General features: G+C 46.8%; 1 protein-coding gene across 7 annotated transcripts in view; it reads right to left on the bottom strand.

The window, feature by feature from the left end:
* ATP2C1 (ATPase secretory pathway Ca2+ transporting 1) overlaps window positions 1-25056 on the bottom strand; it is a 68857-nt gene extending 43801 nt beyond the window's left edge. The window contains exons 1-2 of one of the 7 annotated variants that reach the window (XM_083467907.1): window positions 24854-25056; window positions 20204-20535 (exon numbers count right to left, since the gene is read on the bottom strand). In XM_083467907.1, the coding sequence (XP_083324033.1) occupies window positions 20204-20275 (72 nt within the window). In that variant the 5' untranslated portion in view covers window positions 20276-20535; window positions 24854-25056. Of the gene's footprint in view, window positions 1-1000; window positions 1192-1988; window positions 2550-11738; window positions 12125-20203; window positions 20536-24006; window positions 24069-24853 lie in introns of those variants that run through there. The other 6 variants (XM_083467908.1, XM_083467909.1, XR_014517655.1 and 3 more) reach the window with 6 other exon arrangements.
* Window positions 25057-25409: the final 353 nt, after the last annotated feature.

Genomic DNA, 25409 nt, shown 5'->3' with positions numbered 1-25409 from the left:
TTCCCCAGTTGCAGTTTGGCTTTTTACTAAGAGATTTTACTCTTACAGATACCTATTAGAATTTTAAAAAGGAACAATGAAGCATTTGGGTGTTTTCTGCAATCCTTAGAAGGGCGAAAACTGATCCATGCAGCCCACTTAGCATTTCTGAAGCCCTAGTGATAATAGAACCAATTAACACAAAATCCGCTAGAAGATCAGTGTGAAGAAAGCACTTGCCAATTTAGAGTATAATTCCCATATGACTATTTCCAATTAACATCGGTCATCTTGATTATGCAGGTTCAGATTTCTATTAACTGTTTTCCTTCAGAAGATCCAGAAAAAGGATAGCTGCTAAGTTCAGATACTTGATTTCATAACATGTATATATACTGGTTGCTTGATTTTTTTAACCACTCCAAAGTGGTTTGAGATAATAGAATTTAAGGGCTTGAGCTAAGAGCTCACAATTACTATAGGTATCAGTGTTGTTTAAAAAGCATCAACTAGATTTCTATATTTTAAAAATTCCTCTGAGCATTTTTTCAACAAGTTCAATCACAGCCATATCTTAATCAATATGCCCTCAGATGTTCAATATCAGCTTGGAAAAGAAAAAATTGAACTTTAATCTCTTCATTACTAGGAGAAGCAAGCAATACCAATTAACAGTAAACTGGACTGATCTGGGATTGTACACAAGAGTTTATCATTTACTGGGGTATATAAAACACTGCCGTTAGAGCTGCAACATTTGGGTTTAGGCAAAGCACAACAATTTACAAAAATGTTTTAAGGTGAAGCTGCTGCACAACCAAGGTCCCATAGTCTGGAACAAGTTCATCCAGCACCTTGCAGAGAACCTCTGAAACAAGCCTACACCTCAAGAGTCACCCTTGTCAGCTAATCAATAAAATGCAAAAACAAAACAAAAACCCCAATGAAACAGGAAACAAGAAACAGTTGCGATCTCCCACACAAGCCGGAAACACAATTGTTACTTTGTCAATATATTTACCTTCATGTTTCCATCGAAACCTCTCTTGGGTTGATGGTTACAAAGACCTTAGTGGCAGCAACAGCAGCAACCCTGGGGTTAGAGGACTGAGAGGTAAAGGGCGGAGAGAGAGCCCTATATTCCAGGCAGCTGCTTTGTTTCCCCTGCCCGCAAACACAGCAACATCGATGAAGGGAGGAAATGATGTCGCACTAGCGAGGGGGGAAAAAAGGAAAGAGAAAGAAATAGAAGATACAGCAGCACCAAACAGATGGAAAGCCACACCACTTTCCCTTTCTCTCCCTGCCCACCCCCCAGATGCAGCCCCCTCTCCAGTGGGAAAACATTTGCAACCCCAACAAAACAGGAAAGGGCGAGATTTTGGCCAAGGGGCACCAGTGGCAGGGGATCTTTGCCTGCAAAAAAATAAAATAAAAAGCCAGAAGAGAGAACCGTCACCGCCCCCCTCCCCCCCCCGCACTTGACACCTGTCAGCTCTTTTCTCCAACACCCCCCCCTCCTCGGCGTCCCCGGCGACTGTTGCTATGGAGCACACCGGATCACGCACACCTGGGGGGGGGGAGAGGAGAGAAATAAATGGGGGGGAGAGAGAGAAAGAGGGAAGAAGAGGAAGACGAGAGAGGAGTTGAACAGGAAAGGAGGTGGCAGTGCACCGCAGGAACCCCTCGAGGACAAGGCGGGCGGGCACAATATATATACACACATACGTGTGTACGTGTGTGTGCACATAAGTACACCTCTCACACATATATATACACGCATACACACGTGTCTAATGTACACACACACACACACACACACACACACCGTGAGGGGGGGGCGCAACACGTTATGCGCCCAGCTCCCTTCCCCCCGCCTTCCAAGGGTCGCCCCACACTCGCGTGCCCGCGGCCATTTCTCGCGTGCCCCATAACCACCGTGCCTCAGAGCTGAGGTAATATTTTCTATTATTATTATTATTAGTGCCTCGCCCGGCGCGCCCCCTTACCGAGCGAGAAGCCCCCTCAGTGCGAGCCGCTCGAGGGCGCCTCCTCCCCGCTCCCTCCGCAGCGCTCGGTCCGTGGCTCGACTCCCTCGGAGCGGCCAAGGCGGCCCAGGCGCATCCTCTCTCTCCGTCGTCCCGCCGCGCGCTCCACCTCAGCGCCCTCATTCACTTCCGCTGCCAGCGGCGGGCACGGAGCGGAAGGAGGGAGAGAGCGAGAGACGCCCCTCCCGCCCGGAGAGCGCGAGGGACCGCGCATGCGCAGCCCCGGGCCTCGCGGCGGCTGCTCAACCTCGGTTTCGGAACTCCGCCCGCCGCCACTCGCGGAGGGAGGCCCGCCCCGGTTTGGCGTCCAGGGCGGCGGCCCGCTCTCCAGCAACGCAACAAAGGCTGCAGCCGCGCGGGGAGGGAGGGAGCTCCGCTCGGTCCCGAGCAAGGGGGCGCGCGTGGGATTGGGCAGCCAGAGATGCCGTGAAAACCGCGGTGGCCACCCATCTCACCACCACGGTCGTCTTGCACTCGCGGCAGGTGGCTTGCACAAAAAGCTCTCTTCTTGCAAAGAATCCTTGTCTAGAATAAGTTACAGGGGAACCAGGCAGAGGGCCTTCTCGGTAGTGGCGCCCGCCCTGTGGAACGCCCTCCCACCAGATGTCAAAGAGAACAACAGCTACCAAACTTTTAGAAGACATCTGAAGGCAGCCCTGTTCATTTTTCCCCCCAATTTTTTTTATTGGTTTTCACAACATTATAAACAAACAAACACATAAGACAAACAAACATAAATCATAGCCTTATTGAAAATTACACTTACTAACATTGTTAAGTGACTTCCTCGCTTCCCCTTGGTTGAATTTCATTGCATGTCCTTTTAACGGTTTTCCAAATCACAGTTCTTATAAAATTTAACTTAAACATTAACATCCTTAGATCTTCACATTATGAAATGAAACATATTAATTCGACACTTAACATAAATAAAATCCTAAGACAATTAAGGCAGCCCTGTTTAGGGAAGCTTTTAATGTTTGATGTATTACTGTATTTTAATATTTGGTTGGAAGCTGCCCAGAGTGGCTGGGGAAGCCCAGCCAGATGGGCGGGGTATAAATAATAATTATTTATTATTATCTATTAAAGAAGCTTTTTAAGTAGGAAGCTTATACCCAGTCTGTCCATTGGCCCTTCTAGCTCAGTATTTCTTTTGAACTGCCCTGAGACCTCCGGAGACAGGGCGGTATATAAATTCAATAAATAAATAAATATAATATTGTCTGCACTGGCTGGCAGCAGCTCTCAGGGGTTTCAGGCAGGGCTCTGGCTCGGCCCTACCTGGAGATGCCGAGGAATGCACCTTGCAGATGCTCTAACCGCAGTGATATCCAGGAGGGCAATAACACAATTTCCAGATGTCACAACTCTCCTGAATGCCTAAAGAGCAATTTCACAGACAGCCTTGGGAAGAAGTATCTTCATTGGGCAAGTCTAACCTGCAGGTGCACTGAGCAGGTGCACCTGGCTGTGTTCCTCAACCTCGCATGGTCATCCAGTATATCCTTCCGCCGTTGACATAATTAATTGCCCTGTGGCTGTTCAGACCCAAATGGTCCTTTCAGCCCAGTAACTCCCAGGAGGATAGCTGCCAACTTAGATTTGAAAATAAGGGATCAGCAGCCAAAATAAGGGATTTTCAGAGCACAGGTATGTTCAACTTCTGAGCCCCTCCGAGCCAAAGGCAGAAAGCCCAGCTAGCAGCCAAACGAAGCATCAAGCGGTGGTTCCCACAGCGCAGCAACCCAGCAAACGGGATGCAGCAAGGAAAACCACTGCCACCTCTCTGCTGGGAAGCGCTGAGCAATGGCGAGCTCCCAGGCAATGCAGCTGATTTGATTGGCACAAGGCATGCAAGCTCCACCCCCCAGTCGTTCTTAGACTCCTTATTGGGTGAGCAATGCAGCCAAGCAACACAGTTGGAGCCTCCCTCCCTGGCTGGCAGGGAGGGAGGGAGGGAGAGGAGCTGCTTCCTTTGATACCCGGGAAATTTAAGGGACATCATCAATAAGGGACAGCAGCGGGACCCAGCGCTGGGATAAGGAACTTTCCTGCCAAATAAGGGACGGTTGACAGCTATGCCCAGGAGTGACCAGCCAGAGACACCCTGCATTCCTTGCAGCTCTACTTTTACACTGAAGTGGAATTTTAATTCTCCATGCACACTTCTATGGGTTCTCCCCCCCCCCCCCAATGTACTAGACTTGCACCCACTACTAGCCCAGCTCCTAGTAACATGGCTTCTTACCCACCCTTTCCCAGCACAGCAAGACTACGGTGCTTATTTTAATTTCATCCTTGTATTACAAAATTACACTCAGGATGTCACATTTAGCAAAATCACAAATTTCCCTTCTTGTATTGGATGTAAGTTTTTAAAGGCTTAGGTCTTTACATGGTAGCTGACTACAGCCATGCAGGAATGCCATCAATTAAGTTGCTTCGGAGACAAGGCAGATTGCAAGATAGTGTTGCTGCGGTGCCTGTAATACAGCCCTAACCAGTAATTCGGAGTACATGCGGCCATTTGTTTAGCCTGAAATTATTGCAGGACTCCTAAGTGAAACATGTAATTAACTCACTGTTGATGTGGTTAGCAGTCTTAAGGCTAGGCGCATGAACACAACTGTTGTGCCTAACAACACTCATGCCAAAGTAAGTACGACTAATTTCAGGTACAGTGGTACCCCGCAAGACGAACGCCTCGCAAGACGGAAAACCCGCTAGACGAAAGGTTTTTCCGTTTTGGAGACGCTTCGCAAAACGAATTTCCCTATGGGCTTCCTTCGCAAGACGAAAGCCCATAGGGAAATCTCCGGGACAGGGCGTCTTGCCCACTGTCCTCGGACCTCCTCCCGCCGCCAGGCTTCGGAAGGCTGCTCTGAAGCCTGGCGGGGGGCGGAGAGGTTTTTTAAAAACCCCGGGACAGCGGAGGACTTCTCCGCTGTCCGGGGCGATTTTAAAATGCTGGCAGGCGGCAGCGCTGCCGCCCAGCAACATTTAAAAAAACCCTGGGACAGCGGGGGACTTCTCCTTTGTCCCGAGGTTTTTTAAAATGCTGGCGGGCGGCAGCGAAGGCTTCGCTGCCGCCCGCCAGCATTTTAAATTCGCCCCGGACAGCGGAGAAGTCCCCCGCTGTCCGGGGCGATTTTAAAATGCTGCCGTGGGGGGGGGGGAGCAAAGACTTTCGCCCCCCAGCCTTCTGAAGGCTGGCGGGGGGCGAAAATCTTTGTCCCCCCTGCCTGCCTGCCTGCCTGCCTCCCGGGAGGGCTTTTAAAGGCAGGCAGGCAGGGGGGACAAAGATTTTCGCCCCCCGACAGCCTTCAGAAGAGGTCCTGGACCTCTTCTGAAGGCTGTCGGGGGGCGAAAATCTTTGTCCCCCCTGGCTGCCTTCCCGGGAGGGCTTTTAAATCGCCCCGGACAGCGGAGAAGTCCTCCGCTGTCCGGGGCGATTTTAAAATGCTGCCGTGGGGGGGGGGGGAGCAAAGACTTTCGCCCCCCAGCCTTCTGAAGGCTGTCGGGGGGCGAAAATCTTTGTCCCCCCTGGCTGCCTTCCCGGGAGGGCTTTTAAATCGCCCCGGACAGCGGAGAAGTCCTCCGCTGTCCGGGGCGATTTTAAAATGCTGCCGTGGGGGGGGGGAGCAAAGACTTTCGCCCCCCAGCCTTCTGAAGGCTGTCGGGGGGCGAAAATCTTTGTCCCCCCTGGCTGCCTTCCCGGGAGGGCTTTTAAATCGCCCCGGACAGCGGAGAAGTCCTCCGCTGTCCGGGGCGATTTTAAAATGCTGCCGTGGGGGGGGGAGCAAAGACTTTCGCCCCCCAGCCTTCTGAAGGCTGTCGGGGGGCGAAAATCTTTGTCCCCCCTGCCTGCCTGCCTGCCTGCCTGCCTGCCTGCCTGCCTTTAAAAGCCCTCCCGGGGGAGCGGAGAAACGCGCTGCGTTTCTCCGCTCTCCCGGGAGGGCTTTTAAAGGCAGGCAGGCAGGGGGGACAAAGATTTTCGCCCCCCGACAGCCTTCAGAAGAGGTCCTGGACCTCTTCTGAAGGCTGTCGGGGGGCGAAAATCTTTGTCCCCCCTGGCTGCCTTCCCGGGAGGGCTTTTAAATCGCCCCGGACAGCGGAGAAGTCCTCCGCTGTCCGGGGCGATTTTAAAATGCTGCCGTGGGGGGGGGAGCAAAGACTTTCGCCCCCCCCCCAGCCTTCAGAAGAGGTCGGGGGACAGATTGTCCCCGGACCTGGTCTGAAGTCGGTTTCCATAGGAACGCATTAATTGATTTTCAATGCATTCCTATGGGAAACCGTGCATCGCAAGACGAAAAACTCGCAAGAAGAAAAAACTTGCGGAACGAATTAATTTCGTCTTGCGAGGCACCACTGTACCACAAAAGTTTATTTTCTTGTTGCAGAATCAGGGCAACTTGACACATCCACAAAGAGAAGCAAATATGCAAGATCCCTGTGTTCTGCTGCATGGAACCAAATAGGATTTGTGCATCCACTTCTCAACATTTGTGTTATAGTCATTTGGGGACGCGGGTGGCGCTGTGGGTTAAACCACAGAGCCTAGGACTTGCTGATCAGAAGGTCGGCGGTTCGAATCCCCACGACGGGGTGAGCTCCCGTTGCTCGGTCCCTGCTCCTGCCAACCTAGCAGTTCGAATGCACATCAAAGTGCAAGTAGATAAATAGGTACCGCTCCAGCGGGAAGGTAAACAGCGTTTCCGTGTGCTGCTCTGGTTCACCAGAAACAGCTTAGTCATGCTGGCCACATGGCTCCCTCGGCCAATAAAGAGAGATGAGCGCCGCAGCCCAGAGTCGGTCACGACTGGACCTAATGGTCAGGGGTCCCTTTACCTTTACCAGTTGGTTTGCATGTTAAAGACTACTAGTCTGAAATTCGTCCTGCTCAAGTGGTGTTTGCAGTTGGAAACTCAACACCACCTAATGCACTGACCGCAGTATGTAATGCAGTATTCACTTTCAAGTTCTGATGTATCACAAGGATTTCCATTTAACCAACAGAACTTCCCCCCTCCTCTCTGTGCAGCCTTCCCAAATCTGCTCTGGAGGGTTCGGAGGGGGTGGCGTGGGGATCAGATTTAGGGGGCATTTGGGGCAGGTACAGGGAGAGGAAAGTCTGTTGGTCAGCCAAAAGTCCTTGCAGTGATGGAAAGGGTGCTTTGAATGCTACACTCTAATCTGGACCCACACTTCACCATGGGCTGAGCACCCAATTGAATTGAGTCAACCAACATTTCAACATGCTAAAAATGTTGTAAGGATTGGTCTAGGGAAATCTCGACACTTAGTTATTGAGAAAAGTTACATATACCTTTCAGGTTACATTGGCACTTGTGTTTTGCAGGTGTTAAAAAGAATTCACTGCAGCCTCCCTTTAATCTTATGTTAACTATATTACAAATTTAAAATATTTTTGAAGTGCTTTACTTTACTTTCCATTCTTTTTCTTCCAAAAGAATAATTAAAATAAGAAGTGAGGTGATGAAGTTCTAATTGGCATATGAAAGAGCCAACAGTAAAACTTTAAGCCTCTTTGTAGCTGCTAGTTTCAAAGAAGATCTGCAAGGCTTGTGCAAACACCAGTGGGAATTTAAGAATCCTTTTAATAAGAAAGAAAGGTAGTTAATATTTACCCCCCTAAAAAAGAAAAGAAAATCGTAACCCAAAACATTTGCAGTATTTGTACATGTATGTCAGCAGAGCTTGAAGAAATTTTGAGCTGAGCCTTCAATTTGATTGCAACTATTTTAGCGAAAAGAATGTAATTAAATCAGGAAAATAGAGGTTTGCATCTGCAAGGGACACGGGTGGCACTGTAGGTTAAACCACAGAGCCTAGGACTTGCCAATCAGAAGGTCGGCGGTTCGAATCCCCGTAACGGGGTGAGCTCCCGTTGCTCGGTCCCAGCTTCTGCCAACCTAGCAGTTCGAAAGCACGTCAAAGTGCAAGTAGATAAATAGGTACCGCTCCGGCGGGAAGGTAAACGGCGTTTCCGTGTGCTGCTCTGGTTCGCTAGAAGCGGCTTAGTCATGCTGGCCACATGACCAGGAAGCTGTATGCCGGCTCTCTCAGCCAATAAAGCGAGATGAGCGCCGCAACCCCAGAGTCAGCCATGACTGGACCTAATGGTCAGGGGTCCCTTTACCTTTTTATACAAAGTTTTGAGAGCCATTATGAATTAATACTCCTTTTTTCTCTTCTGTTTGCTTTTCTACTAAAGGCAGAAACATACATGGGGCTAACCTCGCTTGTAGGTATGGCTAAATTTCCTCCACATGACCCTCTAACCAGGATGTCAGAAAAGGTGCGTTGCTTGAACCAGCCCCAAAAGGAATGCAAAAAACCCCCCAATCTGTAAAGATGTCCTCACTTAGAACAATATTAAATTTTCCATGTTTACTTTGAACATGTGGTGGGTCTCTTTATTACTGCAATTCTATGCATGCCTACTCAGAAGTTCCATTGAGTTCAATGGGGACTATTTCCAGGCAAGTGGGTGCATAACTGCAGCCTAAATAAAATAGCTTTCTTGGCCTTAATACATTAATGGCTTCATTGATTCCTTGCTTTAAAACACAGCACTAAGAATTTTGCTCAGAAGTCAGTACAGACCTGGAGGATGAATGGAATGCACTCCCAAAGTGGCGGTGAACAGCCACACTTTCACACCATCTGAAGCTAAATGTCACCAAGGCACTTCACACAGTATATTATGAATGGCCTTGAAGGTTAGAAATGCAGCATGAACAGACAAATAGGCAGACAGTTATTTATGCAAGAACTGGTTTCCACAAAATAGGAAATAAAATGTACAGCTGTGATATTTGTACATGCATTTTATGCAATTTTCTGAAAGGGAACAGCGTTTTACAGAAAGGAATAAAGAGATGTCTGTTTATCCCTGTTGGGTTTCAGAAATGGAAATGCTTACTTACCAGACTGCTAATGGGGGCATTGACTAGTTCAAACCACTTCACAGTACTTTCAGGTACTAAATCATGTATAAGTCAAAGACCTCTCCCCTGCCCCCAAAAAACAACCCTGACCTGCAGATTGAGAAAAACCATTAAAAAAAAAATTTAAATGCATTTCTTCAGCAGCCAAAAAAAATGATAAATTAAAGTTCATACCCATCAGTATGTTTATTTCCCTCCCTCCAAATTGTTCTAGCCTTCTTTACATAGCTGCCTATTGGATGGGTCAAATTTACATAAAGAATTCAAAGTCTTATATAGACTTTAGGTAAAGGATGGAGAATCTGTGACCCCTTAGATATTGCTGGACTACAACTGCTATTATCCTTGACCATGCTGGTGTCAGAATCTGCGTTCGACTGAGCTGATAAAGCTCATCTTCCGGAATCGCCCTCCGACGTGATTAACGACCTGAGCCTTTGATGAGGCCTCCAGGCACGTTCCCATTCAGCAGAGAATCAAAGCAGCACGTGGAAGTGATGAGATTTATGGCTACACCACTATGCTTTATTTCTTACTACACAGACAGAAAACACATCCTCTCTCTGTGAAAGCAGAGAGCAACTGAAACAAACAAAGGAACAGGAAACCAGTAACGTCACATCCGTCTCCCGTGAGACTTCCAACAGCCTGGAATGTCTCTGGAATGTAAACAGAGTCTTGTGACTCTAAAACACTGCACAGCGGCAAACAGAAACTAACAGCTGGCTGGGGTTGGTGGGAGTTGTAGTCCAACAACATCCAGAAGGCCACAGATTCCCCATCCCTACCATTAGGATGAAACAGGAAGTAATTAATTATACTTGGTACCTAAGCTCATTGGCAATACAGTGGTGCCTCGCAAGACGAAAAGAATCCGTTCTGTGATTCTCTTCGTCTAGCGGTTTTTTCGTCTTGCGAAGCAAGCCCATTGACGGATTAGCGGATTAGCGCTATTAGCGGCTTTTAGCGGCTTATCTGCTGATTGGATCAGCTGATAAGCGGCTTAGCTGCTTAGCGGCTTAGAAAAAGGGGGGGAGGGGAAAAAACCAGCAGGAACTCGCAAGACATTGTCGTCTTGCGAAGCAAGCCCATAGGAGATTCGTTTTGCGAAGCACCTCCAAAACGGAAAACTCTTTCGTCTAGCGAGTTTTCCGTCTTGCGAGGCAGTCGTCTTGCGGGTCACCACTGTAATAGAAAAAAAATGTAGGTTTGCTTATCCGTAACAGCATTTTATCCCATCTAGCAGAGATCTTAAATGAGCATCACTAATCCTGGTATTGGTTACCTGTGGTAGTATTTTTTTCAGACCTGTGGGGGGTGGGGATTATGCATGTTTAAATAACACCTCCAGTTATATTTTTAAAAGCTATGGCTCTGCTATTCTATTGTCTGTCTGTCAATGTGCTTCTTTACCAGAGTATCCTTTTGTTCTGCCTGCTTAGTGGGAGCCCAGTTCCTTAGTGGCATAGCAACACACACACACCTCACACAGAATTTCTGCTGGAAATTATCCTCTTACCACACAACATTTCAACAAGTGAATGTTCTGTTTGGATGGATTTGGGTCCTCTATGCAAGGTCAACTGCAAATAGTGATTAATTCAGATCTGCACCACCATAGAGGGGCTTTGCAGAGAAAACGCCTTGAATACTGAAAGCACAAGCCCTTCACACAACCCCCTGCTCAATATACAAACCCCAGATCTAGAGCAGCCCCATCAAATGACTGTCTCTGCACCTGATTATAGACCTCCAGGAAGGAAAGAAGTGCTTGGCATGGCGTCTACCCTTCAGTAATCAGCCCCATTGTCAAATGCCTCTTCTGGTTAAGAAGCTTCTCCTTGTGTGCAATAAAAATCTACCTTCCCATAACTTAAGCCCAACAGATCTAGTCCTGCCCTCTAGGGACAAACCTTTGCCCTTAGAACGCGTTATCCATGAGCCCTTACGTCTTTTCTTCTGCAGGCTAAATGCTCCTAGTGCTTTCAGATTTTCCTCACAGCACTTTTGTTTTCCATATCCTACCCAGACAGTATTCATTGCCCTCCAGGTTGTCATTATATATTAAATATTATATTATATACAGTGGTACCTCGGGTTAAGTACTTAATTCGTTCCGGAGGTCCGTTCTTAACCTAAAACTGTTCTTAACCTGAAGCACCACTTTAGCTAATGGGGTCTCCCGCTGCCGCCACGCCGCCACTGCACGATTTCTGTTCTCATCCTGAAGCAAAGTTTTTAACCCGAGGTACTATTTCTGGGTTAGCGGAGTCTGGAACCTGAAGCGTATGTAACCTGAAGTGTATGTAACTCGAGGTACCACGGTACGGTGGTACCTCGGTTTAAGAACAGCCCTGATTACAAAGTATTCAGTTTACAAACTCCACAAAACCGGAAGTAGTGTTCCGGTTTACGAACTTTACCTCGGTCTAAGAACGGAAGCCGAACGGTAGAAGGGCACCGGTGGCGGGAGGCCTCATTAGGGAAAGTTTAAGAATGGTTTCGTTTTAAGAACGGACTTCCAGAACAGATTAAGTTCGTAAACTGGGGTACTACTGTATTATATATTATACATACCCTGCCTTTCCCCCTGACAGCGGCTCAAGGTGACATACAGATAAACTAAGAACAGCTAAAACCCGGGGGGGGGGTTAATTAAAAAACAATTAAACATTAATAGAATTAGAACTTTAGATATAAAATATCTATTAAAAACATGCAACCACAACAAACTCACCGCAGTACCAGCCCCCTCATTAACAGCAGTCACTCCCCAAAAGCCTGTTGGAACAAAAAGTTCTTCACCTGCAGGTGCAAGGACAACAAGGAGGGAGCCAGTCTCTAGCTTCTCTAGGGAAGGAGTTCCAAAAAGTCAAGGAGGAGCCACTAACAAGGTCCACCTTCTTCTTAAAGTATGTGGCTTCCAGATTTGCATGAAACCCTTTACCACCACGGACTCCCTCCTCAATGCTGATCATCACCTGACAGGAAGAGGTTGGTGGGGAGATATTAGATCTGCCACAACAATAGCAGGTCTGTTGTAGCTCACCCCCTTTTAACCTTGGCTGCATGGCATGATCCAAGCAATATGCTCCCTTCCACACCCACTGTTAGGCCAAGTGTTTTGACTGCTTGGGTTGCTTGTGCAGTTAGGCTGGTTCCTCTCAAACTCAGTTGCTAAGCAGCAGTTACCAGATATCAATTCTAAGTAATCACAAATGTAGATTACTGCTGTAGAACTTCCTCCCTAGGGCAGCTCGTCAGGTATTGAATATTAGCTCTGAGTAGCTACAAAAATAAGTGTAGTTTGGTGCTGTAGAAATCTCTCCCCATGCCCCCTCACATCATCAGGGTGACCATCTGTCCTATTTTACAGGACAGTCCCTCCCACTTGAATGAGTCCTCTATTGTAGGGCTGCGCAGGCCGAGTCTGGTGTAAAGTACCATAAGAAAGGAAAGCAAGAAGGCATTTGATATTGGCCATTAGCAGTGAGCACCTGAACAACACCTGGCCATAGTCTTCTTCCCCACAATGATGAGATGGCTTGCATTTCTATTTAAATGACAGCCATTATTTCTAAAAGTATTTCTAAAATTTTAATGTATTTTTCATCTTTGTTGGAAGCTGCCCAGAGTGGCTGGGGAAACCCAGCCAGATGGGCGGGGTTAAAATTATTATTATTATTATTATTATTATTATTACAATTAAGCCTGGGCAACCTTGAAGCAAAACCAGTGTCCTTTGCTGCCCTTAGTCTCTCAGAAGGCTGACGGTTCAGAAGGGTCTTTAGGGAGCAGTCCTGGAACTCGTTTATACAGCTCTTTTAGTCTATGGTGTTGGCCATCTTAAATTGTAATTAAGTATTGATTTTGATGTTTTCCTGGGCTGCCCCCAAGGGCCCTTATGGTGATAGGGCAGGATATAAATCTAATCGACAAATTAATGCCAGAATTTAAATGCATTTTATTTCACACTAGCAAAATGCCTGAAAAGTAGTATGTGTGGAGGGAACTTTTTATAAGAGTACAAAACACCCTTTTGGGTTCTGTATGCATTCTGTGGGGGAGGGGGGTCCCTCTTTTAAATGTATAGATGCCCCCTCCATTTTTACTTGGTGTTTGGACACTTGCTGGTTTTTTCCCTAGATCCCACAAACAAAATCTTACACCTGTCAGTATGGGTCAGGCAGGTTTTGCTCCCACCACAGCAGTATCCTCAAGAGTACATCACCTTACTTTTCTTCACAAGAGCAAATGAAATCATTTAATTTCTTTAAATTGGGGTGGGGTGGGGTGGTGCAGGGTGGGATAGACAACCTATGAGGCTGAGGCAGCATGGCTACTGGGTGCTATAGTCATTTCTGGAAAGCCGCAGGTTCCCCATCCACCCCATTTTAAATGAACACCCAAAACAAAAAATGCTTTCTTCTATTTCGAATAGCTTATTCCTATTAAATTCATCATTGGGAATGCACACAATTCCTCTGAACAAATTTCTGTTTACTTAAAAGCACACCTTCTCTAAGACTTTTTCAAAAGTCTGCACCTTTTATCCAGGGTTCAAAATAGAGCAGCCTCTACTCTCCATGAATTGCAAGGCACTTCTAAAAGCAGCACAAAGAGCAATTTGGTCTTAGGAGATACAGAGTGGGACTCAACAGGATGGGGAGCTGAGTCACAGCCGAGGTTTAACTGCCGAGTAGTCCCGGCTCTCGTTCTGTCCACAATGCACAATTATAATTATGCAATTAATATTGCATTGTGCAATATTACGAGCATTCAGGGGGTCTGACCAAAGAGAATAGTTGTCTATTTCCCACCAAAAAGGAAACTTTAACAGCTCTCAGAAGACTTAAAGCAGAGCGTCTTTATAGGAGTTACTTACATTTGCATGCCACCATTTCTACATGTCACTGAACACACCAGGTTTAATTATGAATTAAGATTTACCATTTGCCATGCATGACAGCCACTACTCAAAGGACCCCGGTCATATGAAATGGATGCTTGATAAGATTTATTCATTGTAGCAATGCAACATCCACAGGGCAGTGTTTTTTTAAAGGAGCTAAACCAGTTCTCACTAATAGAAGTACAGCATTAAAGTGACACACCCAGGCCAAGAATCTGACGTGTACATGTGACTCTTTCTTTTTCCTTTCACCTTCTAGAAATCTGCAGCAAACTGTCATACACAGTTCTTTTTTGCTGTAGGAAGCCAAATGCTCAAGCACAGGAATGACAATAAATGCCCAATATTAGAATAAATTTTATAACAGCAGTGTGTACTGGGAGGAATTCCAGAAGCAGTTCTGAAAAGTGCCAAGTCATTTCCCTGTCTGCGTGATCAGGCAACCCAATCTCTCTATACAAACTTGTTACTTTTGCAGACATTCTTCTGCTCTTAGCACCCTTTGGACAGCTGAACCTGAACTATCCATGATGCCACAGGTGTTTGGGCCTGTTTGACCCAGCAAAAAGTTGAACGCACACTTTATTCTGCCGGAGAATTAGGTTATGTGGATCTGGGCCAAAGAAATTACTTCATTATTATGCAGAGTTGCTAGGTAGTTAACAAAGGGATATGTGGAAATGCTAGATAGCTAATAAGCCAAGCGGAATTCATAATTACATATACAAGTGCGAGGGAGAAACCTGCTGAACTAAGGTTCAGGCAAAGATAAAGAGCCTGAAGTGAATGAAATGCGCAACTTAACATAAGCCAGAGCTCTAGGTGCTCTCAAACACTAAATATATAGCAAGCTGATAAACCCCATAGAAAAATATGCTAAATACCCTCATATCACCAAAATGTATTCTGCAGCTTGAGACCCAAATCCCTGAAGGGGAGCCTCTCCCTTGATCAGCCTGCCTAGAATCATAGGGGCCAAGTCCTAGGGGATGAGGGGCCTTGCCCCCCTAAAATATTTGCGGGGGCCAGCCCTCCCCCTCCCCCAGAGTTGATGGACATTTGTAGGGGAATCGTAGCTATATGTTATAATCCTCACTTGTTCTCAAAACGCACACTACAGTATAATGATCTGAACACTAGTATTGCTTCATAGCTGTATCACTTGATTCTGAGTACAGTGGTACCTCAGGTTAAGTACTTAATTCATTCCGGAGGTCCATTCTTAACCTGAAACTGTTCTTAACCTGAAGCACCACTTTAGCTAATGGGGCCTCCCGCTGCCGCCACGCCGCCGGAGCCCGATTTCTGTTCTCATCCTGAAGCAAAGTTCTTAACCTGAAGCACTATTTCTGGGTTAGCGGAGTCTGTAACCTGAAGCGGATGTAACCCGAGGTACCACTGTAGCTTGAAAGCCTCCATGGACTTTACTAGACAGTAAGTACACAGTTCTGGGATGAAGGAGGGTCGAGGATTTGGTAGAGCACCAGGGCAGGAGGCCCAAAAGCTGCTTCACTCTCCAGCTGATTCACAGCAGATTTGAAGCAGACAGAAAATGAGCTGCCAAGTAGTAGACGTAAAAAGGACCTAGGGGACTTAGTAAATCACAAGCTTAACATGAGTCAACAGTGTGGTTCAACAGCAGAACTAAAAGGCTGGATGGCCATCTGTCATAGATGCTTTAGTTGAGCTTCTGGCATTTCGGGGGGTTGGACTAGATGACCCTTGGGACCCCTTCCAACTCTATGATTCTATGATTCTTTGACTGTGCAACTCCCAGACACTTGTTCCCTGGAAGCATGCATTTTAGAGCTTAAAAATGAGAGCTCTGTGATCAACCAAGTTACTGAGGGAAGGCAGTTAGACAGCAGAGCAATACCCTACCCTGTTTAATTCTGTTCAGCTAATTATAAAGGTTATGGCTCACAGGCCCAACGTTCCTCTGCAATATCCTCACAGTGACAGCGATAGCTCAGACTGGTCTCCACTACACGGGAACTTGGACATGTTTGAGTTTGGGAGGGCAGCACAGGTTAAGCTGCAGTGGTCACACCAGTTGACTCTGGGGTTGCGGCGCTCATCTCGCTTTATTGGCCGAGGGAGCCGGCGTACAGCTTCCGGGTCATGTGGCCAGCATGACTAAGCCGCTTCTGGCGAACCAGAGCAGCACACGGAAACGCTGTTTACCTTCCCACCGGAGCGGGTACCTATTTATCTACTTGCACTTTGACGTGCTTTCGAACTGCTAGGTTGGCAGGAGCAAGGACTGAGCAACGGGAGCTCACCCCGTCACAGGGATTTGAACCGCCGACCTTCTGATTGGCAAACCCTAGGCTCTGTGGTTTAACCCACAGCGCCACCTGCGTCCCATACCAACAAAAATAGGGAGTTTCTAAATCCACCAGAACTCTTCATCATGCTTCTGTTAAGCAAAGTGGAAGAGTGGAATGAGGTGGAGCAGGGAGGAAAACTGCCTTGGAACTGAAGCCATAACATTTATGTCTGCATTGGTCAAAAAAATCAGAAGGGGCATGATTTTGACCCTGAGGGAACTCCTGAGAACTAATTATGAATCCACGGCACTGCATTCCTTATACCCATAAAGCTTGCCCTGAAAGATTTTATTCCATTTTATTTCATTTTACTAGGTCAGCTGCTTATCTATTAGGCCGTATTCTATAAATGCCTACTGGAAATTGTGACTGGCTCTCAGAATTAATCCAGCGCTCGGCCATCACTCAGTGGAACATTGCCTCTTTTACAAGAGATGTAAAAACTCTGCACTAGACGCCATTCTAGTCATTAATGCCTGGAATCCTGCCCTTAGTCAATGTGCTTTATGTTCCTGAGTGACAGCTTGGCTGCTTGTTCTGCAGCCCATCTGCTTGCATGGCAACTTGCCACCTTTGCAAGGTGATCTAGCTTTAGCAGAAACAGAACATCAGCCAGAGGGAAGCGACCTGAGAAAAGCCTGCCTCCACCTTTGGCATAAAGCACATCCATCCATTCAAACTTTCTATGGACTTATGCCAGTAGATTTGCAGCACAAGAGAAACATGAAGCAACAGGCACAGCTATGATTTATATTGCAATTGTGAACCTGCCCAGAGAAATCAGCTGGGAACAACTACTTGCTTTACTGACTTTTTTTTTTTTAAATCATTGTGCATTTATTTTCTGATTGCAAAGCTCATCCTTAATGTTTCAAGTCTATTTCGGATTCTTTAAAAATGTGAATATTTCGTAGAAAGTCAGTGTGATGGCCTGGGAATCTGATTCAGAGGGTGAACCGGAGGAATCCCAGCCTGCACAGGAGTCCCCGCCTCCAGGGCTGGCTGAGCCGGGGCAGGGCCTTGATTCTGAAGCGCCTGCACCTGTGCCGGATCCTCAGGAGCAGGCACCAGGTGAATCTACTCTGGCTCCGGAGGCAATTGAGGACGCATTGCCTACAAGTGCGCCTCTCCCAGCCCTGTCAGGGGAAAGTAAGTCTCCCCCTGGGTCCAGTAACCCACCGGCCTCTCCTGAGCTGCAGAGGCTCAGGGCAGAGAGGCGGAGGGAACTGGTTTCTCTCAGGAGGAGTGCTCGCCTTAAGGCCAGGAGAGGCGGGTCACCTGGGGGCCGGGACCGCCCCTGGCCTCAGAGAAGATAAAGGCCAGTCAACCCAGTCCCAGGTTGCGGGAGCACGTCGTTGAAGAGCTGTTTCGGCCAGCACCCAGTCCTGTTCCCCCAGAGTTCCTGTCCTTGCCCGGCTCCTTGCTGTGGACAATTTGTCTCCTTTGCGTTTTTGCTAGGAGTGATAACAGAAGGGTTGACATTTTCCATGATCAGGGAAATGCTGCAATGTCTGGACTAAAGGAAACTGCACATACAGAGTACCTCTGGTTACATACTTAATTCGTTCCGGAGGTCCGTTCTCAACCTGAAACTGTTCTTAACCTGAAGCACCACTTTAGCTAATGGGGCCTCCTGCTGCTGCCGTGCCGCCTTTAAACTTTAGGGCAGGGGGGAAGAATCCCAGACCCAGAAGCTGGCTGTGTCCCTTCAATCATCTCCTTCCGGCTCAGACATGCAGAATAAATATATCTTTATCTATGTCTGTCTATGTCTATGTCTATGTCTATGTCTATGTCTATGTCTATGTCTATGTCTATGTCTATGTCTATGTCTATGTCTAGCATCCATATTTCAGGCTCCTGAATCATGAACCATAGCCATGCATATTACTTCCCATATTTCCACAGAATACAGTGGTACCTCAGGTTACATACGCTTCAGGTTACAGACTCCGCAAACCCAGAAATAGTACCTCGAGTTAAGAACTTTGCTTCAGGATGAGAACAGAAATCGTGCTCCGGCGGCACGGCAGCAGCGGGAGGCCCCATTAGCTAAAGTGGTGCTTCAGGTTAAGAACAGTTTCAGGTTAAGAACGGACCTCCGGAACGAATTAAGTATGTAACCAGAGGTACTCTGTATGTGCAGTTTCCTTTAGTCCAGACATTGCAGCATTTCCCTGATCATGGAAAATGTCAACCCTTCTGTTATCACTCCTAGCAAAAACGCAAAGGAGACAAATTGTGCTGACTTTGTAGCACGTGAAAAAGATGCCAAAGAGTTAAACGGTAGCAAGGAACTTTTTTTTTTGCCGAGAAAAGATAGAGTAGCTTGAATACTCAAATAACTTCAGCCATGGGGATAATATAAATCCTATAAGAAGATCAAGAGCAGCCTAGCTGGAGTCTAAAGACATTTTCCTCAGCATTACGATCATAAACTTTGCTTATCTTGAATGGTACATGCTGCGCTATTTGTATGCAGCGAGAGCTCCCTGGGTTCTTTTTGTTTAGCCGCACACCTAATCTTACCTCAAACTTATTTTGATTTACTGGGGCTCTTTTCATCAGAAATTATTTTCCAAGGCTAAACAAGAGCTATTACACCTGTTGCTGTTCCACAAATGGTGATCTTGCAACAAGAGTATTAATTCAAAGTAACCACTTCCTACTTCCTTTTTTTCTTTTTTTAAAAAAGAGTTACATAACAGCAAGGGTTTGGAGCCCCATTTGTCAGCCGTGTCTCAAAGCAAACGGCTCCTGCAACAGATTTGACACGTGCAAGAGACATGCTTTGGGTTTTTGGAAATTATTTTATCTAAATTAAAATCTTGCCCTATTTAAACGAAACACGGGCTACAGCCCCTTCCAATCAACCATTCTCTAGCTTCAGACTAGCCCACTGAAGTATTGGCTGAATGACTTTATAGCCTCCAATTTGTTTCACAAAAATCCAATTAATATTTTCAGCAATTATAGCAATTCCCAATATCCATAGCAATAGTATAGCATAGTTTAACAATTCCCAATATCCATTCTTCTGAGACTGTATGGGATTTCATGCTTCCCATTTCTGAGGTCTCACTAGTATGATATATACCCCTATTTTCTGGTCATATCACCATAGGAAGAACAGATGGCTTTTATTTGAAGCACATTGTCTGGATTCATGTACCCGAATTCTGAGGGCAAGGCTCAAGGCAGTTTACAGAAAAATAATAATACAACAAAGAAATTATCAACAAGGAAAAAATAACAATAATAATTTAAGACTTTCAGAAAGTTAAAATAACAATATAAATTTAAAACAGATTAGAACTCACAGCAGCTTTCTAAATATACGGGTAGGTATTTCTAAACAAAAAAGTTTTAGCAGGTGCCAGAAAGGGTGCATTGAAGATGCCTGCTGGATATAAATAGGCAGGAAGTTCCCAAGTTTAGGTGCTGCCACACTAAAAGATTGAGTTCCTACAGATGCAGAGCAGGTATTATGTGGCACCAGGGCTGTCTTAAGCATATGTGGCACTGGGGTGCCTAGCCCAGGTTGCCCAGTCCCAGGTGCACAGCATCTCAGCATCTCGCTGGCTCGGTCGCCCCTGAACTTGCGGCACAGAGCCGCCCGCAGCAGAAGAGCCCGCTGCAGCACTCTGACCAATAGGCGGGCTCTTCCCCGGACTCAACTCTCGGGCCCTGGACTCTTGGCCTGGCGCCCCTGAAAGCCTGGCGCCCGGGTGCCCCGCACCCCTAGCTCCTATGGGTAAGACGGCCCTGTGTGGCACCTATAACACTTCCAGTTCCACTGATCGAAGCAGTCAAGTGGGTATATATGAACCTTTTGGCTTCAACCTGTCAACAGCAAGGCAAGGGGACTTTCAACTATGCAATTCTTTAATTGGATATAAATATTATAACATAAACAAACCAAGTCCAGGGGGGGAAACAACAACCAGAAACCAAACTAACCTCTTTATTCTTCTCTTGCTCATTTCCTCCCACATTTCCTTTCCTCCTTCTCTGAAGCAAACTTCCTTCCATATTCTCCCTGAAATCTTTTTCTTTCTTTCTTGATAATACCTTGTAACACAGGGACAGGCGGAAAAGGGCAAAGCCAGCCTTAAATTGCCCTTATAAAGAACCGGAGCAGATTCCCCAGCAAATGTTCTTAAAGAGAGGTCAAATCTAATTAATAGCAGCAAGAGAGATAGGTTTTCTTCTTTGCGTGAAAACTGGAGCTGAGCCAAAATTTCTCAGGAGACTTTTTTTTCTGAAGCAAGTCCTGAGATTTTCTTTCACCCCTGCAGAAAAACAAAAAGACTACTTTACTGAATTTTCTTTGCTCATTCTTCACCTCTCATGCACACAATGCTAGAACAATGCTTAGAACTGAGGTGTGCAAAATGGTGGCCAGGCTGAATGCACTGTTGCTGAGGTTGCAGTGACAACTTCAATATCTTTTCCTCTCCTGCTAAAGAAATTTTGTGAAATAGCCTCCCCAATTTGCCAGGAAACAGGGGTGGATAATTTTAAGAGGCCATTTGGGCACCATTCAAATACAAAATTTCCCATGGAGTTTTCTGATAACAGATAAACATTAAATACAGATATAAATATTTTACATAAAGTGTCTGTCTCCTAGGTTAATGAAGTAATCTAACTAACTAACTACGTGGCGTCTTGCTAAAATTAGTTTAAGCAGCAACAGCAACAAAAGTGTTTCTAATTTCAAGCCAGACTTTAAGGGCATGCAGTGCCACCTTTTACATATTTACTCAGAAATCTGTTCCAAGTGTTCAGCAGAGCTTGCTCAGAAGTAAATGGGCCTGGATATGTAGCCTGAACCCTTAGTCCTACAACATACAACCAGATTATAAATCATATTTACTCAAAAGTAGGTCCTATTAGGGATGCCATATTTTGAAGAGCAAAGAAGAGGACACATTTGCTGACTTCTACTTTTAACTATGGATCACTGTGATGAGTCTACCCATGAAAAAGAGGACATGTCCTGGAAAAAGTAGACATATGGCAACCTTACCAGCCTCCAGGCCCAAGCAGTCTACTGTAGTAAAAAATATAAAAAGATTGCAATCCAAATTCCTGTACTATCAATATCAATAAACCTGACTTCCAAGTGGGCCTTGTTAAGATGAAGGTTGAAAAGCTGATACCCTTAGGCATATCTACATTACAAATTTAGACTGGTTTCAAGCCTATTTACCGTATTTTTCGTCCCATAGGACGCTCCGTCCCATAGGACGCACCTAGTTTTTTTGGGGGGGAAATAAAGGGGCGCCCCCCCTCCAGGGCGGCAGGCTGCTATCCGCAGTGTGGGGAGCCTTGCGGGGAACTCCTGCAAGGCTCCCCACGCTGCGGATGTCTGCCTGGCGCAGGGGGCGCTCTGCTTCAGGGCGCCCCGCCCGCCGGGCGGCAGGCTGCTATCCGCAGCCTAGACATCCCTGCCGGACCTCCCGTAGGGCTGCCTAGGCTGCGGATGTGTTCCTGAAGCCTGGAGAGCAAGAGGGGTCGGTGCGCACCGACCCCTCTTGCTCTCCAAGCTTCAGCAAAAGCCTGCATTCGCCCCATAGGACGCACCTAGATTTCCCCTTCATTTTTGGAGGGGGAAAAGTGTGTCCTATAGGGCGAAAAATACGGTAACTATGATGCTGCTCACAGAAATCTAGACATTCAACCTGAGCATCTTTCCATTCCTGTCCATAGAGGCTTCTCCTGAAATGAAAATAGCAGCTTGGGAGAGACCATTTTCATCAGGGAGGTGGTAGGCAGAGAGAATCAATCTCCTCCTCTCTCCACCCTCCTCCTGCAGCTGCTCTGACTGACTCCAAGGATACTATTTCCCCCAGAAGTGCGCCATTTAATTAATTTCATGTCGGGTTTTGCTCAGCTGTATGGGAGTTACTTCCCACAAGAGGGCTCAGCACTGCTGCCTAGGGCTGCAAAATGAGAGATCCTCAACATACCTCTTGCCTCCCTGATGGCTTTAACCCCATCCATTCTTCCCCTGATCCTGGCACCCACTTCCTTTTCCTGACTGCAGAAATCCAGGTGTAATGTACAGCAGAAGCAAAAGGGAAGCAGATGAGCCCTGTGGGAGGAACAGGTGAGGTACCCGTTCCCATAAGGCAGTGATGACGAACCTTTTAGAGACAGAGTGCCCAAACTGCAACCCAAAACCCACTTATTTATCGCAAAGTGCCAACAAGGCCATTTAACCTGAATTGGTGCATAATCTGCAGTAGCTCTCACTACTCTGTCTCCTATTTAGCCCTTAAGAAAGAAGTACAGCATCTGGTTACCATATTGCTTTGTATCTGGGGAATTTGTGTGAATTCTAGGCAAGCTCTCTCAGTGTTTGCATTGAAAGAGAAGATGTATATAGATCTTATTGCGGTTCATTAACCCAACAATAAGGGACACGGGTAGCGCTGTGGGTTAAACCACAGAGCCTAGGGCTTGCCGATCAGAAGGTTGGTGGTTTGAATCCCCGTGACAGGGTGAGCTCCCATTGCTCGGTCCCAGCTCCTGCCCACCTAGCAGTTCAAAAGCATGTCAAAGTCCAAGTAGATAAATAGGTACCACTCCGGCGGGAAGGTAAATGGTGTTTCCGTGCGCTGCTCTGATTTCGCCAGAAGCGGCTTAGTCATGCTGGCCGCATGACCTGGAAAAACTGTCCATGGACCTCAGCCAGTAAAGAGAGATGAGCGTCACAACCCCAGACTCGTTCACAACTGGACTTAACTGTCAGGGATCCTTTACCTTTACCTTTTTAACCCAACAATTTCCCATTCTCAGCACCGTTGTGTGCCTCCATGAAGGTAAGTGTAGTTAATATGTTTTGACATCACCACCACAAGACTGGGTGTGTCTTCTCTATGAGATACTCATCTTCTCTGTTAGGGTAAAATACTTGTTTCTGCAGCAGCCGGAGCAGCTTTTAGAGAAAATAAATTCCAACAGTGTTTTTCCCGCTCCCCCGCCCAGCCCTGACTGGCCCCTATGCAGTGTGTCTGGCATGGCCCTGGGCACACCCCCACTCACTGTACTTGGCTGTGGTTGAGCTTGGTAAAAAAGTATGGCAGAAAGAGGGAGGCGATCATGGCACGGTGAGGCCGGTGGGGCCCGGAGCCCCAGTGCCGGGTGAAGGGCGATGAGGATGGGGCGGGGGGCGGCCCTGCCTGGCTACCTGGCACTGGAACAAAGTGGCTTCTTGAAGCTCGCCAGCAATGCCATCCTCCCCTGCTGCCTCCCATGTGATGCACCCTGCCCGGCGCCTCCCATTGGCACCAGCCGGAGGCTGTGTAAAGCCTCAACCTCGCAGCAGGAGGAAGAGGAAGGCGGCTGCTCGGCTGCCCAAGTTGAGCTGAGGACTCGACGCACCGCTCTTGCCTTCTGTCGGCTCTGTGCTGGGTCAACGGCATGTGTGCCCACAGAGAGGGCTCTGAGTGCACCCTCTGGCAACACATGCCATAGATTCACCACCACTGCCATAAGGCATAGATGGGGAGCCTGTGGTCTTCTGGACGCGCAATGCCTATCAGCCCCAGCTAGCATGGCTAATGGCCAGGGAGCTGTAGGGTAACAACATCTGGAAGGCCACAGGTGCCCCATCCCTGCCTATGGTGGGAAAGCAATGCAGCTCCTCGCTCACACTTTCTTCAGCCAACTCTGCTGAAACACCAGGGATGCTCCACCTTCCCTTTACCCTGCTTGGTTTCCAGTTGCTTGGCTGAAGCCTTCCAGCAGCTTACATTGCCAGTTGCCACTTTCCAGTTCTATCCCCCTGGGTTCTCTTTTAGATGGCTTCTCGCTTGGTGTACTTTGGTTCCCATGGCAACTATTGGAAGCTGGCAGCCTACCTCTCTTCTACTTTCCAGCAAGAACTCACTACTACATCTGGGAAGCCTCATCAGTGCCTGAAGCCAAGTCCTAATATCACAATGCTAGCAAGTCTGAGTGCACGCCCCCCCCCCCACCGTAATTATTTCCATCTCTGTGGGCAAATTTAGCCTCAGTCTATCTTTCTTTTCAAAACCTTACTTCTTGAAATCCTGAATCGCTTGCCTTAGCCAAAGGAACGTGCATTATTTGATTGTGATTTCAGATACTATCCCTTTCACAAATAGTTATGTGGTAGCAGAACTTAGGCTACAAAGGGATGATCTGCTGGCAGTTTTATTTCAAGAGAACAGGAAGGAATACAAAAGAATGAAGGAACGATGTGTCTTTAAAAACCACAGGAATTCAACAGGTGCAGTGTCTCCCTTCAGAGGAATACAGCTATAGGTAAATCAACACTTGTTGAATTTTGGCACAGTGTCCTTGTCACAGAAAGGGTAATCCAGAAAAGATTTTTAAAAAGAAGCCAGCATGCTTATCTATGATAACAATGAGAAGAAGTGCTTTGCTGTTAGGGTATGGTACTTTCACTTAATTAGTTGGCAAATGTGTGATATGTGACACTTATACACACTTTTGTTAAAGCAGGAAGATGCTTTAAAATATTATTGTGAAATGGCAGCCTTGGAGATTCTATGGAAGGCTACACACACACACACACACACACACACACACACACACACACACTCAATTTCCTACCTAGAAGTCCAGTTTCATGTCAAAGAAATCTGTTCAAACTGCTTTGTTCACCTTCAGAAGTTATTCTGGGAGCAGAATGTTTTTGCCGGCCACAGCTTCTTTGTAAAACTGCCATACACACTTCCCAATAGCATATAACCATAGAACGATAACTGATCGAGAGGCACCACCATGGGGTACTTAAGTCAGAGGGACCTGGGTTCAAATCCACTTCTCAGCCAGAAATCCCACAGGGTGATCTCATGCTAACAGCCGCTGTTCTTCATTGTGACCTCAGGGTTATTGTGAGGAGGGAAGGGGCAACAAGTATGCTGCCAAGAGATCTTGTGAGGGGGGGGGGGGAGCTCAAAATGGCATAAATGAATGACCCCACCCCACGATGGGATGGAAGGTTCACAGGCTATGAAGGACTTGCTCACAAATTTATTGACAGCTGCACGAATTATGATAGCTAGGAAGTGGAAGGGGCAAGCAGAATATAAAATAGAAGAATGTTATAAAGAGATGTGGGATATAGCTATTAATGATAAATTAACATGTGCCATTAAGGTAAGAC

The sequence above is a fragment of the Podarcis liolepis genome (assembly GCF_965112155.1).
Source record: "Podarcis liolepis genome assembly, chromosome: 12".
NCBI lineage: Eukaryota > Metazoa > Chordata > Lepidosauria > Squamata > Lacertidae > Podarcis > Podarcis liolepis.
This window is presented reverse-complemented; position numbering and strand designations above follow the sequence as displayed.